Source organism: Zalophus californianus, chromosome 13, assembly GCF_009762305.2.
Source record: "Zalophus californianus isolate mZalCal1 chromosome 13, mZalCal1.pri.v2, whole genome shotgun sequence".
In the NCBI taxonomy this organism is placed as follows: domain Eukaryota; kingdom Metazoa; phylum Chordata; class Mammalia; order Carnivora; family Otariidae; genus Zalophus; species Zalophus californianus.
Genome location: NC_045607.1, coordinates 4656981 through 4672370, shown reverse-complemented (window position 1 = coordinate 4672370; position 15390 = coordinate 4656981). Strand labels below are relative to the sequence as shown.

The 15390-nt window shown below is 44.9% G+C and overlaps 1 protein-coding gene across 1 annotated transcript in view; it reads right to left on the bottom strand.

The window, feature by feature from the left end:
• Nucleotides 1–15390, bottom strand: part of MED27 (mediator complex subunit 27) — a 202206-nt gene that overhangs the window by 18055 nt on the left and 168761 nt on the right. Inside the window, exons 5-6 of the mRNA XM_027616754.1 lie at nt 11377–11484; nt 1724–1765 (exon numbers count right to left, since the gene is read on the bottom strand). Of these exons, the coding sequence (XP_027472555.1) occupies nt 1724–1765; nt 11377–11484 (150 nt within the window). The remainder of the gene's footprint in view (nt 1–1723; nt 1766–11376; nt 11485–15390) is intronic.

Below are 15390 nucleotides of genomic sequence, written 5' to 3'. Positions count from 1 at the left end.
GAGCTGGCCTCCTACAGGGGTGCTACAGGGTGGTGGGAGCCCTTGTAAGCTCCAGGTGCTGAGCTGCTCTGGGGAAGGGCCCCTTCTACCATCAAAAGCCGGGAAAGGATTTCCTCTAGTCACATTTCTTCTGACAGCTCCCCAAAATAGCATTTCACGAGGAAGCCTGACATCAGACAAAGAGGTGACCAGACAGTAGAGTGGCGGGGGTGGGGGGAGGGGTGAGGACAGGGCCAGCCCGCCTCCCTCAGCCCATACTAGGCACCTGTGTAGACCACGGGGCTCTGACAAACTGAGCTTAAAAACTGGGTGAGCGTGGAACAACTCAAAAGCCTCTGCTTTTTGTTTTTGTTTAAGGTATGATTTCCATACAGCAAAATTCACCCTTTGTAGGTGCGAGATAACAGAAAAAGAATAAATATATTGCTTGATCTCTACCCCCGGTTCCTGGCATAGAGTTCCCGAAACCCTCATAATTTCCTAAGTGATAAGAGCACTAGGGGCATCTCCTGTTCTAACAAGGCAACTCTGGGTGGGCACCTGGATGGGGGCTGGTCACCAGAAAGACCAAGCCATAATTAGGGTAATCAGAGTCTTAGAATTTTCTGTCTCATCCCCCATCCTCCAGAGAAGGGGAGTGGGGCTGGAAATCGAGTTAATGATCAGTTATGTCTATATGAGGAAGGCTCCATAAAATCCCAGCAGTATGGGGTTCAGAGAGCTTCCAGACTAGACAACACAACGCCAGAAGAGTGATGCACCCCAACTCCATGGGGACCAAAACTCCTGCGCTTGAGGCCCTCCCACATCTTGCTCTATGTATCTCTCCGTCTGGCGGTTCATCTGTATCCTTTATCATGTCCTTTAATAAACCGGTAAACCTAAGTAAGCATTTCCCCGGGTTCTGGGAGCTGCTCTGGTGAACTGACAGAGCCTGAGGAGGGGGCACGGGAACCTCTGATCTACTGCCACGAGGGCAGAAGCAGAGATAACGGAACTTGTGACTGGGGTCTGTAGCTCCGGGGAGATCGTGTCAGGCTGAGTTAAACTGGAGGACACCCAGCTTGTGTCCTGTTACTATGGGGCAAACCCCCATATGTTCAGTGACCAGGAGGAAGCAGAAGTGAATTGTTTTATGTGCACAGTAATGGAGATTCACTGGAGACAAACAGGAGGGAAGAACTGGGGTCTTCCCTACACAGGAAGGAAAGCAGTTTTCCTCTAGAGTAGGTATATTAGTTCCGTGAGTTTGGGAACATAATACAATGTGTAATCACCACCACAATTAAGATACAGAATATGCCCATCACCCCGACACATTTCCTCTTGCCCCTTTGGGCACAATCTCCTCCCCGGACTCCCAGCCCCTGGACACCACCAATCTGATTTCTGTCTCTAAGGTTTTACCTTTCCAGAATGTCATATGAATGGAATCATACTGTGAGCAGCCTTTTGTGTCTGGCTTTTTTCACTCTTTTGGGGATGGGTTAGCCTGGTGGTGGGTATCAAAGAGGGCACGTATTGAATGGAGCACTGGGTGTTATACACAAACAATGAATCATAGAGAACACTACATCAAAAACTAATGATGTAATGTATGGTGATTAACATAATAAAATAAAGTTTAAAAAAAAAGGCTCTAACTTAAGACCAATGTTTATACCTTCGAGCATTCGTATTTCCCTTCCTGACTCTTGAGTAAGAAGCAAAAAGTAAAGCTTACCTTCTGGAATACTTGATAGTTGGATTTGGACCATATATCAAGCTGGGGGGAAAGAGATAAAGCATCATCAGCATCAATTTTAGAATTGTGGACTTCGAGAGATGACGTTGTAACTACTGTTACACCCATCAGCTTGAAATAATAAACATAATTATGGAATTAACAGAATCGTGGCACTGCATGTGCATCTTAAATGTCCTGCTTGAACTTCTTCTCTCTCAACCTGTCAGTGATTTAAGGAAACCAAAAGAAGGGATATAGGGAAGTGAGTGTGAGACACCTGTTGCATCCAAGGCCACATGAGCGGAGCCCCTGGCTCCCTTTTCTAACCTGACTCCTACCATGGTTCTCTTGCATGCCAACATCAATCCTGCCTCAGGGCCTTTGCACGGATTTCTTTTTCCCCACAAACACTTACATGGCTCCTCTTAATTTTCTTCAGTTCAAACATCACCTTATTAGAGAGTCATTTTCCAGTTACCCCATCTAAAATATTATTTCCATACCTGTTGTCGTCTTGATTCTCATTATCTTTTCAAAAATTTGAGATTTTCATTGCACTTAAAACCACCTGGTACTTTATTTCATTTGCTTATGTTGTCCTGGTGTGGGACCTATCATGTCACAGGCATCAGTAGGTCCCTGCTGAGTGGAGGAAAATTAGCAGCTACCAGCTCCTGAGCACCTGCTCCACGCCAGTTGTCACACGGGGCCCTCCACACACACTCGCTCATTTAATCCCTAGAACAAACCAATGCGGCTGGTCCCACTAGCAACCTTACTTTCCAGGTGATGAGACAATGGTTCAGAGCCATTCAATTGTCCATGGCTTCTTATGGATGGTCTCCCCTGATGATGCTCAAACTTGGCTGGCATCAGAAGCTGCTGGGGGGATATTTTTTGTATTTTGATATACAGATTCCCTGGTTCCTCCCCTGGAGTGTCTGAATTAGTAAGTTTACAGTGGGCCTGAGCATCTGTTCATCTGTTCGTCTGTTTGCTCCCCAAGCAGTGGTATAACTGTGATGGCTGGTCAGGCCAGGGACCCTTGATCGAGGGCACCCCTGCCTCACAAATGAGGAAACTGGAGGTTGTGGCTAGGGCTCGGAGTCAACCGAGTTCATCCTCTTCGGGCTACACTGGGTCTTGCACAGAGCATGTCAGTAGCTTAATCTAACCAAAAGGATTTTTGTTTTACAATTTTGTATGGTAAGTCAATGCATTCTCATTGTTCTGTGAGTTTATACTTATAAATTAAGTAGAGCAAAAACAGAATTATCCCCAATACAGTGCTGAGAGATAGCTTAAGGATAGTGCAGATTAGAAGAGTCAGTATGTCCCACAGGTGCTAAAAAGTCAACTGTAATATGTGAGTTCCAGAGCTGAACAAATTGAAACACCTGCTCAATGGGCCTCTTGGAACCTGCCTTTGGGGTTGGCCAGTGGTCAAGGTAGAAACCTGAGATACGACTGTATGGCCTATAGGTTGTGTTATTGATTTTGGAGCCCCTGGGAACATGAGAAGCAATCACACGGGAAGGTTCCTCTAAGAAGACAGGAAGTGAAGTGTTGCACTTGACATGGGGCAGTTCGGAGTTCTGTTTTTGTTCTGAGGAAAACACCAAAACCTGGTTTTCTGAAAATGGCCCTTGGAATTGAGAGGTGGTCTGTGCACAGGCACACATTCACTTCTCCCTGGCTTCTTCCTGTTCAGAATGAGTGCAATGTACACTGCACTGTGTCTGAGAACGTTCAGGCCACAGAGGAGGTTTAGAGGATTCTGAGAGGGTCCCCCTGGACCTCTGTGGGGCTCCTGCTGGAGAGGGCCAGGGTTAGCAGATCCAAGCCCAGGAAAAGTACTGGAAGAACTCTGCCTGAACATTCACTCGAATGGGTCCACCTCTCCCCAACCCCTCTCGTGTTACCACATCCTTCCTGGATTTCCAGAGAAGCCCCTAACTGAACCCTCTCCTTCTACTCTGGCTAAACTGCTCTTCAGAAAGGTGGTATCAATTTTCAGTCACTGTACTCCACCACCCCCTTCAGCCACTTGATTAAAAAAAAATCTTTAGGCATTAGAATTTTAATTTGGTAGGCTAGCAATTTGTAGGGGGAAAAGTGACATGTTACCTCCAGATAACTCTGAAGGAAACCTCAAAAGAAGGTTTCCTTCATATGGTATGAATGCCCCACACTGTCAATTCTGTTGAAGAAAACTGCTGGCCAGCTGGTCATCCTGGGGAGGAGAAGGCAGGTTCCTACTGTTCCTCAGTGCCGCAGTGGGGCCCAGGGCTTAAAAAATGCAGCACTTAAAGATTATTCAGAGACTGCAGAATGAATAAGAATGATTTTTTGTATCTCTTAGTTCTGCCAAATCACTGCCAAGATGACAGGGAGATGCCAAAGATTCTAAATCTAAATTTTAGGAAGAGTAACATCAGTGTCTCAACTTGGAACTCACACAGGTCTCCTTCCTTTGGAAGCCGGTAGCTGTTTCTTTTGAGGTTCTCCACTGTTTATCCTTCCTGCCTGTTCCCAACATACATAGGCAGACCAAGGCATAAACATGGGGCCATGGAAAAAGAGAAAAGGAAGAAGCTGCATATAAACCGAAAAGTTAGTTTTTATTTAAAAGAGAAAATTATTTAAAAAATTATTTAAATTTTAAATTTATTTTTAATTTAATTTAAATTTTAAATTAATTAATTAATTAAATTTATAAATTAAATAAATTTATATTTTAATTTATTTAAATAAAAATTATTTAAAAATTATTTAAAAAAAGAAAACAAACCCAACTCTTCAGCATCGGCAGAATGTTTTAATAGAGAAATCATCCAGGGAGAAATACGCACAAGTTTAATTAAGAGATGGACTCTCCAGCCTAATTGTGGCTTCTCAAAACACACCACGCTCATTCAAAGTGAGCGTGCTGCTCTTTTTGAAAGGCGGTTTAAATAGATAATTCAGGACCCAAGGGAAGAGCTGCAGCCATCTGGGGCAGCAGGATGTCGGACAATATGCCCTACGTACCAGGTGCACACGGGTAAGAAAGGGAGCCGGTAACAATGGGTTCCCCTATTGCTGCGAAGGCACAGCAGGCAGTTTGTACTTGATTTTCTGCTAGATTTATGCCAAAGAAAGCCATTTAAGGGAGCGTTCTGGAGTCAGTGCCCTGCCTCTCCTCAGGGCCAGGAAGATTTCAGAAATTCATTTCAGGGAGCCCAGACTGATCCCAGTGAATATTTATTAGCTTTAGCTTATTTACCGCAAAGGCAGACATGGCTACCAATTTTTTTTCTGGCTGTGATATTCAAAAAGGAGCATTCTGGAAGCTGTAAACTTCCAGCCTGATGAATGGGAAATTATTCTGAACTACAATGTCAGGGAAAGAAAGTAAAGCACCTCTCAGTATTCTGGGCAAGCGTTAGAAAGATCTTAAAATGGAAAAGCCAACCTTACGTTAATTGGTGGCTGAATCTGCAGTCTTCGGAGTAGCCTCTGGGACTCTGAGGCCTGGAATGAGTATTTTAGGGGTAGGAATGTGCTCTGTTCTTGGGTAAAATGGAAACAAACCCCACAGATGACCAACTGCCCTAGCACAGACATATCTGTTCTCAGGTTAAACATCAAGATGTCAAAGGTCCTCTCAACCAATGAGAATGGTGACGATCAAATTGACTTACCGAAACGAAAAATCAGAATGGCCCAGTATCAGAAGGCAGGGGCTCACCAGCTATGACAATGCCCACTGGCACCGGCACGGCCGCACATCCAGCAAGGACAGACACCATTCACTGAGGACCATGCATGTGGCCTGCACTACACCTGCATTTCCTTCCTTCCTTCCTCCCTCCCTCCCTTTTAAAGATTTTATTTATTTATTTGAGAGAGAGAGAGAGAGAGAGAGAATGAGCGGGGCGAGGGGTAGAGGGAGAAGGACAAGCAGCCTCCACTCTGAGCACAGAGCCCAAGGACACGGAGCTGTGTTAGCTTTCGGAATCCTCCCAGAGATCTGGACGAGGATGATGAAACCATCCCCACTTCCCAGAAGAGGACATGGAGGCTCAGAGAAGTTCAGTAACCTGTCCAATGTCACACAAGAAGTATGTGGTAGAAAATCCAAAACCAGCTCTGCCTCCAGAGGCCCAGCTCTCAACCTGGGAGGAAGACCGCCTTTCAGCTAGAATTCAGGAGGGCTGACTGCGAGCCCCCCGCCAAGTGGTAGCAGCTGTTGCGGGGGGTGGCACTCTTGCAGAAGTTCAACATGACAAATCTGCTTTGAGGCCCGCTCATGTGACAATCATCACCACTGAAATTCGCTTAGCAGCCAGTGAAAATCCTGGCAGCTTCTCAGAAAGTTACCAATTCTTCACTTCAAAAAATAGTACAAGGTACCATAAATTATCTAAAATTGACAATTCCAAATAAAACTCATAAGCCTCACAAGGATCTTCAACTTTTAAAGCTTTGATTTATTAGCATCTTCACCTTGCAAGGTCAACAGGTGATGTGTCAGCAGGGGCAGAGGGCCATAAACCAGCAATGGTCGGACATTTCTCCATGATTCCCCAAACTTCAAAACCATAAACTTTTACCTGGTCACCTTCTTAATGTGCCCAGTCCTCCCCGGAGAATCAGGAAGTGAACAAGTCTCACCACAGAACTAGTGTTACGGGTCTGCTGTTCTTCAACTTTTCACTTTCGATCAGGACAGACCTCTATTACTAGAAACTGCTGAAAAGCACAACTCTGGGCACCATCTGCATGCGAATTAAACCGGAGGCCCCTTCCCCAGCTTTTCCCCCTTCCCCCATAAGTAACAAGAGAACGTTTTTCTGAAGGTCGCCTGAACAATTTCAAAGGCTATAACAAATCAAAACGTTCCCTGCATCTAATATCAAACGGGGCTGATGCCAACACTTATTAGAGAAATCAGATTCAAGCTTCCCCATCCCCCTCGACGCCCCCCCCCCCGCCCCCACACACATCCAACTTTGAAGTGGGAAGAATGCGGGGATCAGAAATTACCCTGGAGACAGCTCTGGCTGTCTTTGAAGGTTCCCTTTGATACCACTACTTCTTTTCCTCTCTTTTGCTAGGAGGCTAAAAGCTGCCTTTTTTTATTGATATGGGGTAATTAATGAAGCTATAGCATTAACATAACCTAAATCCCATAATAAGATAAATTCAACCGAGACACTTATATTTTTTCAGTTAAGTCTGGTGGGTATAAAATCAGGACAATGGCCAGGTATTCAACCCAAATCTGCCTTTTAACATGCTGAGTCATGGCTCTCTGCGCCTCCCTGGTTACAGTGAATAGCAGGTTGGTAAGTTTTAAAAGCATTTTTACATTTTATTAGAGGAATTAGTCTATTGGAGTTGGTCTCAAAAATGTGCATCCCAGGTAAAGAGGCAACACGATGAGGGCGGCAGCGGTGGTGGTTCCTGCAAAGTGCAAAGTGATAGCCTTGCTGGGATTCTGATGGGAAAAAAAACCTGCCAGGTCTGGAGATCAGGGCGTGGGGTGGTGGAGGGGACGGTGGAGGGGACGCCGGGCCGCTATTGCAGCAACAGGGATAATTAAACCTTTCCGGAGGTGTTGGCTGCTTTGGGTTCAGACCCCAGCAAGCCTACGGCTTTCCGAGCGACGCCCACAGTATCAGTGGCTGAGCTCTCAGACTGCAGCAATCACCCCCAGGCAAGCGCTCAGGCACCAGCTCAGCAAATGCAGACCTGCATGTCCGGAACAACAGAACTGCAAGCAGCAATTTGCTCTTGAGGACCACACCTCAAGCTCCAGGGGCTCCTTCCAAAGGTTATATTTTCTTTGGGATGTGCTAGACATTTCAGCACGTTAATTACACTAAGGCTTACATGTGTATAACTATATATAAATTCACATATACCAGCATTGGTACTCAAAATAGAACACTAATAATGTCTGCATGGTTTTGTAAAGTGCTCTGAAAAAAAGAAGGTACTAATCAAACTGGCTAGGATTCGATTCTGGGCAGAGCGGTCGTTTAGAGAGCGCCTCTGCCAAAGGCGGTTAATGTGCCTTTAACACAACAAACGCCTTGGTCTCTCAGTCTTGCTCTTCCCTGTTTTAGGGTCCCTGCTGACCACTTGGGCCAATGTGTGCAGCTGTAAAATGTAGCAAGAGTCTTCCTGTATCACATTTGTGATATGAATCATAGCAGAATTCAGGTTCCCAGACACACACTCATTTTCTTTCTGATGAACAGAGAACCCACGCTAATCTCTCATTAGGAAGATGCGCGCCGTGTGCACATGCATATGTGTCTCCTTCATTTTCTGCACTTATAACTACACTCTCGGCTGCTTCTTTTGGTCTTTGTCTCTGGTGTTTGGTTCTCCGCTTTTCCACTCCAGCTAAAGCACTGGCACAACCTAAGCAGGTTTCTCCACTGTCCCTCCCACACAGCGCCGGGCTTCTCCAGCACTCCAGGCACCTGCGGCATCTCCTTGGGACAGCGTCACAGGACAGGGTCTGGGCCCTTGAGGTGCTCCTGGCAGATGGGGGTCTGAGGCCTGGCGGGGTGTGACTGCAGGCAAGTCACTGTACATTCTAGGTCTCAGTTGCCTTCTCTGGAGAGCGATTCTAATTTAAGCAGAACCTAGGACCCGATGACCACTGTGGGCAAAGTTTGCTTATCATGACGCCTACCAGGCCAACATACAGAGTACTCTCAGTGTTTTTATTAATTTCAAGATAGACATGTAAACAAATAACCATGACGTACTAATTCTAGTTCTAGAAAAAGACTGGTCAAAACGCTATGGATATATTCAGGAGGAGGCTACTTTGTGCCACAGACAGACGCAAACTGGGGCCTGCCAGCTGGAGTCCGTGCTCGTGTAAGAGACCCCCAGGAACCGGGGACAGGGTGAGAAAGGGGACGGCAGTAAGCCAGGATGAAGGGAAGAGCTGAGGGTGTCAGGAGGATGAGGAGGACAAAGCATCTCAGGCCGAGGGCACTGAGGGTGCAAGTGAGTGAGAGAGTTGTGGGAGCCACAAACAGCACAAAAGGCTAGAGAGTAAGAGAAAACGTGCTCACAGAATGACATCAGCTGAGGTCAGAAAGGAAGGCAGGGGCCAGATCACCTGGCATTTCTATGTGTTGCTAAGGAGTCTGGATTTTATTCTAGAAGCCAGGGTTTTCAGAAGCATGTTCTGCGAAACGCCAGTGTCACAATATACTGAGAGGAAAAGAAGAAATAATGAATTTGGGGTTCAAATAAGTTAGGAAAATACCGCACACTATATGTTCCTCTTAGGAAATTCACAGGACACAAAGCAAACTAAAGTTTCCAAGACAAAGAAACCTTCTGAACCTTCTCTAATCCTGTGTTTCTCAGACATTTTGACCACGGACCGCTTTGTGTCTAATATCCATTAATATTCTACTTTCTTGCATGTTTTGGGCAACAGGGGATGGTGAAAGCAAGAAATCATACGCTTGGATTTGTATTTTGGGAAGACCGCTCTGGAAGCCAAGTGAAGGACAGACTGCGGGAGGGAAGTAAGACTGGAGACGAGGCATGAGGTGCCAGTGCACTTGCTCCACTGAGGAATAAGGAGAACCCGGAAGAAGGGGAGACGGGGCAGGAGGAGCCCAACTTGGGAGAGATGTAAGCAGGAGAATCACCAGAACCCGCTGACGGAGACTAGATTTGGGGGAGGGGAAGGGCAGTTTGAGCAATTAGGTGGCGGTACAGTTACCCCAGATGAGGAACAGTGGAGAGAAACCGACTTTCAGGAGGAAGATGGTGAGCGGAGTTTTGGGCGGGCTGAAGGTGAGGTGCAGCACCTGGGGAGGAGAGGCGCCACCTAGACACAGGTCGGGAGTGATCTCTGTGGGCTGACACATGAAACCACAGTACGGGGTGGGGGCGTGGGGTGGGGTTGGTTGGGAGCACCTCAGGGGGAATAACCAGAGAGAAATCCTAGAAGCATACATATGTGACAATTTTCTAAATCCCTTGTTTTAAGTGCAGAATAAAAATAGTACTTGTTATTTACTGAGTGGTAACTAGGTGGCGAAGTGCTAAGTGCTTTGCTTTACAGGTCTTAGTTAGGACACTTCCGTGTGGGGCAAATACGAAGTTAAAGAGATCATGCAAAGTAGGTAAACCCTCACTCCTTAGAATCTAACTTCAGGGAATGCTTCCTCCCTCTCCTGAGTTTATACCTCTTGTCACACGGTTGCTACTGTTGCTTAGCTTTCTATGTTTCCAGCCTTCTCTCCCCAGTGCACTTGTGGGTCTCTGGAGGGCAAGGACTGTGATTCATACCATGTGTGACTGAGGAGTTGTGAACCTCGAACAAAGGCGACAAGAACCACACCTCTAAACGGCTGGGCCCAGTGAGGTGGGGGCTCCTGGCTGGGGGTGTTTCTGCTGTTGCTCACTCGTCTAGAGCTGCTCGTGAGAGGGGCCGCTAGGGTTCACAAATCATTCACACAAAGGCCAGCCTGCCCCGGTGACGTGCTTTATTCTCCACAGCTGCTCTAAAGACACTTTGGTTTTTCCAAAAAGAAAACAGAAATCTCCCCTTGAGGAACACTCTGCTTTCAATGGGGAGATCTACGAGAACTTGGCAGAGTCCTTGAAGTAAGAGTAGCTTCCCTCGTTGACAACACTTGTGTGGGATGTGGAGATGCTGGGTTACTTGTTCAAAACACAAATCTCATCACTTTGTGGGTCACAGCTCTTACATAGCACACTGTTATGTGCGAAGCTACATCTGTCACCTTTTTTGAAGAATCTTCTATCCTCATTATAATGTGGCTTTTGGGTGGTGAGTGCTAGAACTATAGCAAACTTTAAAAATTGTAATGGGCTTCATGAAGAGAAGGGAAAGCTCAGGAGAGAGAGGCAGACAGAGGCTTGGTGCAAGAAGTGGCCGGGGTGCATCCAGGTGGGTATCTCAGGCGGAGCGCTCATTACACTCTGGAAACCAACACAAATGAAGGCTGTCAGCTCCCATTAGCATCCTCTGATGCTCTCCACAGAGCCATATGGACAGTGTGCAGTCAAGAGAAATTAGGGGTTCACATGGGTGAACTTTCTATGAGACAAATCACCCATGGAAAGAACTTCTCTTTTTTCAACTGCAGTGTTCAGTATGTACTGCTGAGGATAAGCCACTTCCTCAGGGCTCCTTGTTAGTTTCATAGGAAAAGATCCCGAGCAGGTTGTGTGTCAAAGTAACTCGAATTTTCCTCATGGTTCTAGGAAAAGCAAAATGCCGAAAATGCCAAACCCTGGGCTATTGATGTGCTGTATACTACTGGGCGGGAAAAAAAAAAAAGAAAGAAAGAAATCCATTTCCTCAGAAGACACATTTAATGAGGCAACTGGGGTCTAAGGTGATAAATTAGAAATTCAACTAAGGGCATCAGGCTTAAAGGAAAAAGCAGAAGCTTGATGAAAAATGCAAGGGGAGAGAGAGAGAGAGAAATGTTTTTCTGTAAAACGTTCATCTTCACACTGATAAACCATGCTTGTTGATCATTTCAGCTATGACTGCTAGTGTTTAATGTCATTCATCTGGGACTCTACTACGTTTGTTCTGGGACACAGAAAATAAAGGAAAACGAAACAAAAGACTCCAGAATGCTTACCTTGCCATCTTCTGTGTAGACATTTTCACTATATCCCCTTACTATTGTTCGATCAATGAATAGGCTCCGCATGACGACAATCACTTTCAACACCTTTCCCAAGGTCACCTGTCAAAACACATGCATGCAAACATGAAAACTTACACTCGAACATACAAATGCATGAGGATGGGCAAGACTGTGAAGAAGAAAGGATCACTTCTCCCTCTTGTTGCTGAGAGATGCACGGGAGGGCCCTCCGAGGGAAGGCATCCTGAAGTGTTCAGGAACAAGCTCTAAACAAGACCCTCCTACAATCTACACTGAATTTATTTATATTTTTGGCTCATAAATCTCAGGATAAGTTCCATATGTTTAATATCTGCTGGATAAAGTAAAATTTCCTTTTATTTTTTTCAGTCTTAAGATTATCTTTTTCAAAGGCTATCCTAGGATTCTGGCATCCTAGGATTTGGTAAGCACATTTGTTTTCCTATTATTTCATGGCCCTACGTACACCCATGGAATATGTAGAAGAATACAGCACAGAGATTAAAGGCAGGCACCAAACGCCCACCCGGCTGAACTATCTCTTTATAATAGCTCAGTGTAAGTAGAGAAGCAATACCAAGTAAGCTCTGAAGGTAAATGGAAAGTAGCTGAATTTTATCTCCAAAAAGGAACATGATCCTGGAAATACATTAAGTGCTTTTACTCTCTTAGAATCTAAGCACCTATTATGGATTAAAAAAACAAAAACAAAAACAAAAAACACAAAAAACAAAACCAACACACCTAAAAAAAAAAAAAAAAAAGCGCAGCTTCATATCATGCCAGGGAGAAAGTAACTGCTGTGCTTGCTGGAACAGGCTCAGCACTAAGAATAGAAACAGCACCTTCCTTTCTTTTAGGGGCTCATGTGACTCCTGATACCTTGCTACACCTCTTCTGTTCATTTCCCAGTGAGACTCTGGAGGCAGACTAGGAACAGGACCCAGGCGGGGTCCATGGTCCGGCTCGTTTGACAAGGCTCCAATATCAAAGAACGGGCTGAAAAGAGCCCCCGCCCCAATCCAAATCCTGTGATCCAGTATATACTCTGCTGCTGTCGATGCCACCTTCAAGCACCCTCTCCTCACTTCCCCGTTCTCTGCTGTCTGACCGTCCCCAGCAACAACCCTCCTCTTTCCTTGATTAGTCCTGGGTATGAGCAAACATTCCTAGTATCTGGTTCCTTCAACAGCTTTTTTTTTTTTTTTAAGATTTTATTTATTTATTTGACAGAGGGAGACACAGCGAGAGAGGGAAACACAAGCAGAGGGGAGTGGGAGAGGGAGACGCAGGCCTCCCGCGGAGCAGGGAGCCCGACGCGGGGCTCGATCCCAGGACCCTGGGATCATGACCTGAGCCGAAGGCAGCTGCTTAACCCACTGAGCCACCCAGGGGCCCCTGGTTCCTTCAGTAACTTCTAAGTGCTGAGAGGATCTCTCTTTTTGTATGCCTAAAATGGTCCCCAACTATAAACAGGGTAAGAAAAAGAGATGATACCATTATTTACGTTTAAGAGAATGTTAATAAAAACATCTCATTTCTGTATAGTACTTTCAAATATTGCTACACCATGTAACATTTAATGGGCCACCTCTTGGATTACTGGAAATCACTAGATAAGGATGTCCCTAAACCACCGAGGTAGGAGCCCCAACTCTCTCTAGTTCACATGCAGTCTATGGGGAGGAAGGGAGAGAGGGAGGAAAAGAATCAAGTTCACAGTTTTGTAATTATAAGCACTGAAATTAACAGCCTCTCATTGGGCTGCAGTGGAGGTCCAACACGCCGTCTCCAACAGGGCCACCATTTTCAACTGCCCATTTTAACTCTCTTTGCTAATAAGCAGAGATAACTAAGCTATTATTTCCTTAAAAAACCAAAGTCTAGCTGACTTTAACCAATAAATTGCCTTTGTCATTTCTCAAGTATTTAAGGTGGAATTCAGAAAAAAAAAAACACACTAAAGATACTAGAAATTTTATATTTAATCTTTGTTCTTTTCAAAAGTGAATTTTGGTATTTTAAAGCTAACAAATACTAAAAACTTAGCTAATAAATATGCTTGTTATAGAGAAACCTAAAATTAGGGTAAAAGGGAAGGAAATTATCACAGTCTGCCCTTCAAAACCATTAATATTTAATATTTAAGGGGGATTTCCTTTCAATCCTTTTACTATCAAAGATTTATGGATTTCACAGAAAAGGAGGTCAGACTTTGTGTTACCAGAGGCGGAGGGGCAGGGCAGGGGAATGGAAGAAGGGGGCCAAAAGGTCCAAACGTCGTTACGAGAGAAATGCGTCCTGGGGATTCGATGCGCAGATGCTGACCACATCCAGCACTGCTACAGGTGTGCGGACAGTTGTGCGCAGAGCAAATCCCACAAGTTCCCGTGACAAGGAGAAATTTTTTTCCTTTTCTCTTCTTCCTACAGAATCTACAGGAGAAAATGGATGTTGGCTGAACCTACTGTGGTCATCATTGCACACAAACCACTGTGCTGTCCACCTTAAACTTATACCGTGATGTAAATCAATTACTCTGTAATAAAGCTGGGGGAAAAATGATCTACTGTTTCTGAATTTTTAACATGGTTACAACCGGAACTATATACTTAATTTCAAATCAAATTTTTATTTAAAATTATGATGTAAGCATTGTTCTTTTTTTAAAAAAAAATTTTATTTATTCATTAGAAAGAGACACAGCGAGAGAGGGAACACAAGCAGGGGGAGTGGGAGAGGGAGAAGCAGGCTTCCTGCGGAGCAGGGAGCCCGATGCGGGGCTCGATCCCAGGACCCTGGGATCATGACCTGAGCCGAAGGCAGACGCTCAATGACTGGGCCACTTCTTTATTGCTGTGCAGTCTTCAAAAGTGGCAGTATGTGCTGCCTGGCACTCTACTGAGTGGATATATTTATAATTTCTTTAACCATTCTCCTATTGCTGGACATGAGTTGCTTCCAAGTTTTCCCTAATATGAATATGCCTACAATGTGCACTTCTGTTCACCAAGCTTTTGCTGTGCTTGGGGTTATTTCTTGAAGATAGATTTGTATAACTGTAATTACTGGGGCCAACAGTACAAATATTTAAAGTCTTCTGATGCAATCTGCCAAGGAGAGCCATAAGGATTATTTATGCCAGCTACAAAGGTACAAATGTACCTATTTCACTTCTCTCTTGTCAGTAACAGGTACCATTAAATCAAAACAAAGTAAAATCCATCCCCCTCCTGGAAGGAGCAATTTAGTTAATTTCTTTAACCCATTTATGTATCTAAAAATTTTATAAAAAGATTTATTTATTCTAGAGAGGGACAGTGTGCGCGTGTGAGTGGGGGGAGCAGCAGAGGAAGAGAATCTTCAAGCAGACTCTCTGCTGAGCGTGGAGCCCGATGCCGGGCTTGATCCCACATCCCTGAAATCATGACTTGAGTGGAAATCAGGAGTTGGACACCTACCCGACTGAGCCACCCAGGCGCCCCTAACCTAACCTATTGATTACGGAATATTTAAACACAGACAAAAAAGTAAATGAAACCGGAACCTCCACAGACCACTGCCCCAAACTTCAACAACTACAGCTCTTGGCAAATCCTGTTTCACCTCCACCTCCACCTACTTTTCCCTTCGTGTGTTACATCGAAACAAATAACAGCCATAGTATCGTCATTTTATCTGTAAACATATCCTTCCGTGTCTCTAAAAGGACTCTTAAAACAAAAAAATGCAAGACTACGTTGCCATCCCACATCTCAAGCAACAAGAATTCTTCAGTGTTATCAAAACTCAAGTGGTCAGGGTTCAGATTTCCAACAGTTTCATAAATGGTGCTTTTAAAAAAGTTTGCTTGTGCCAAGATCCAAATCTAGCCCACACAATGTGATTGGCTGACATGTCTCATGAGGCTCTCCTAAACTAAAGGCGCCGCATCTCTACTCCCACCCCCATTTTATTTGTTGAAGAAACTGGGTCATTTTTTTC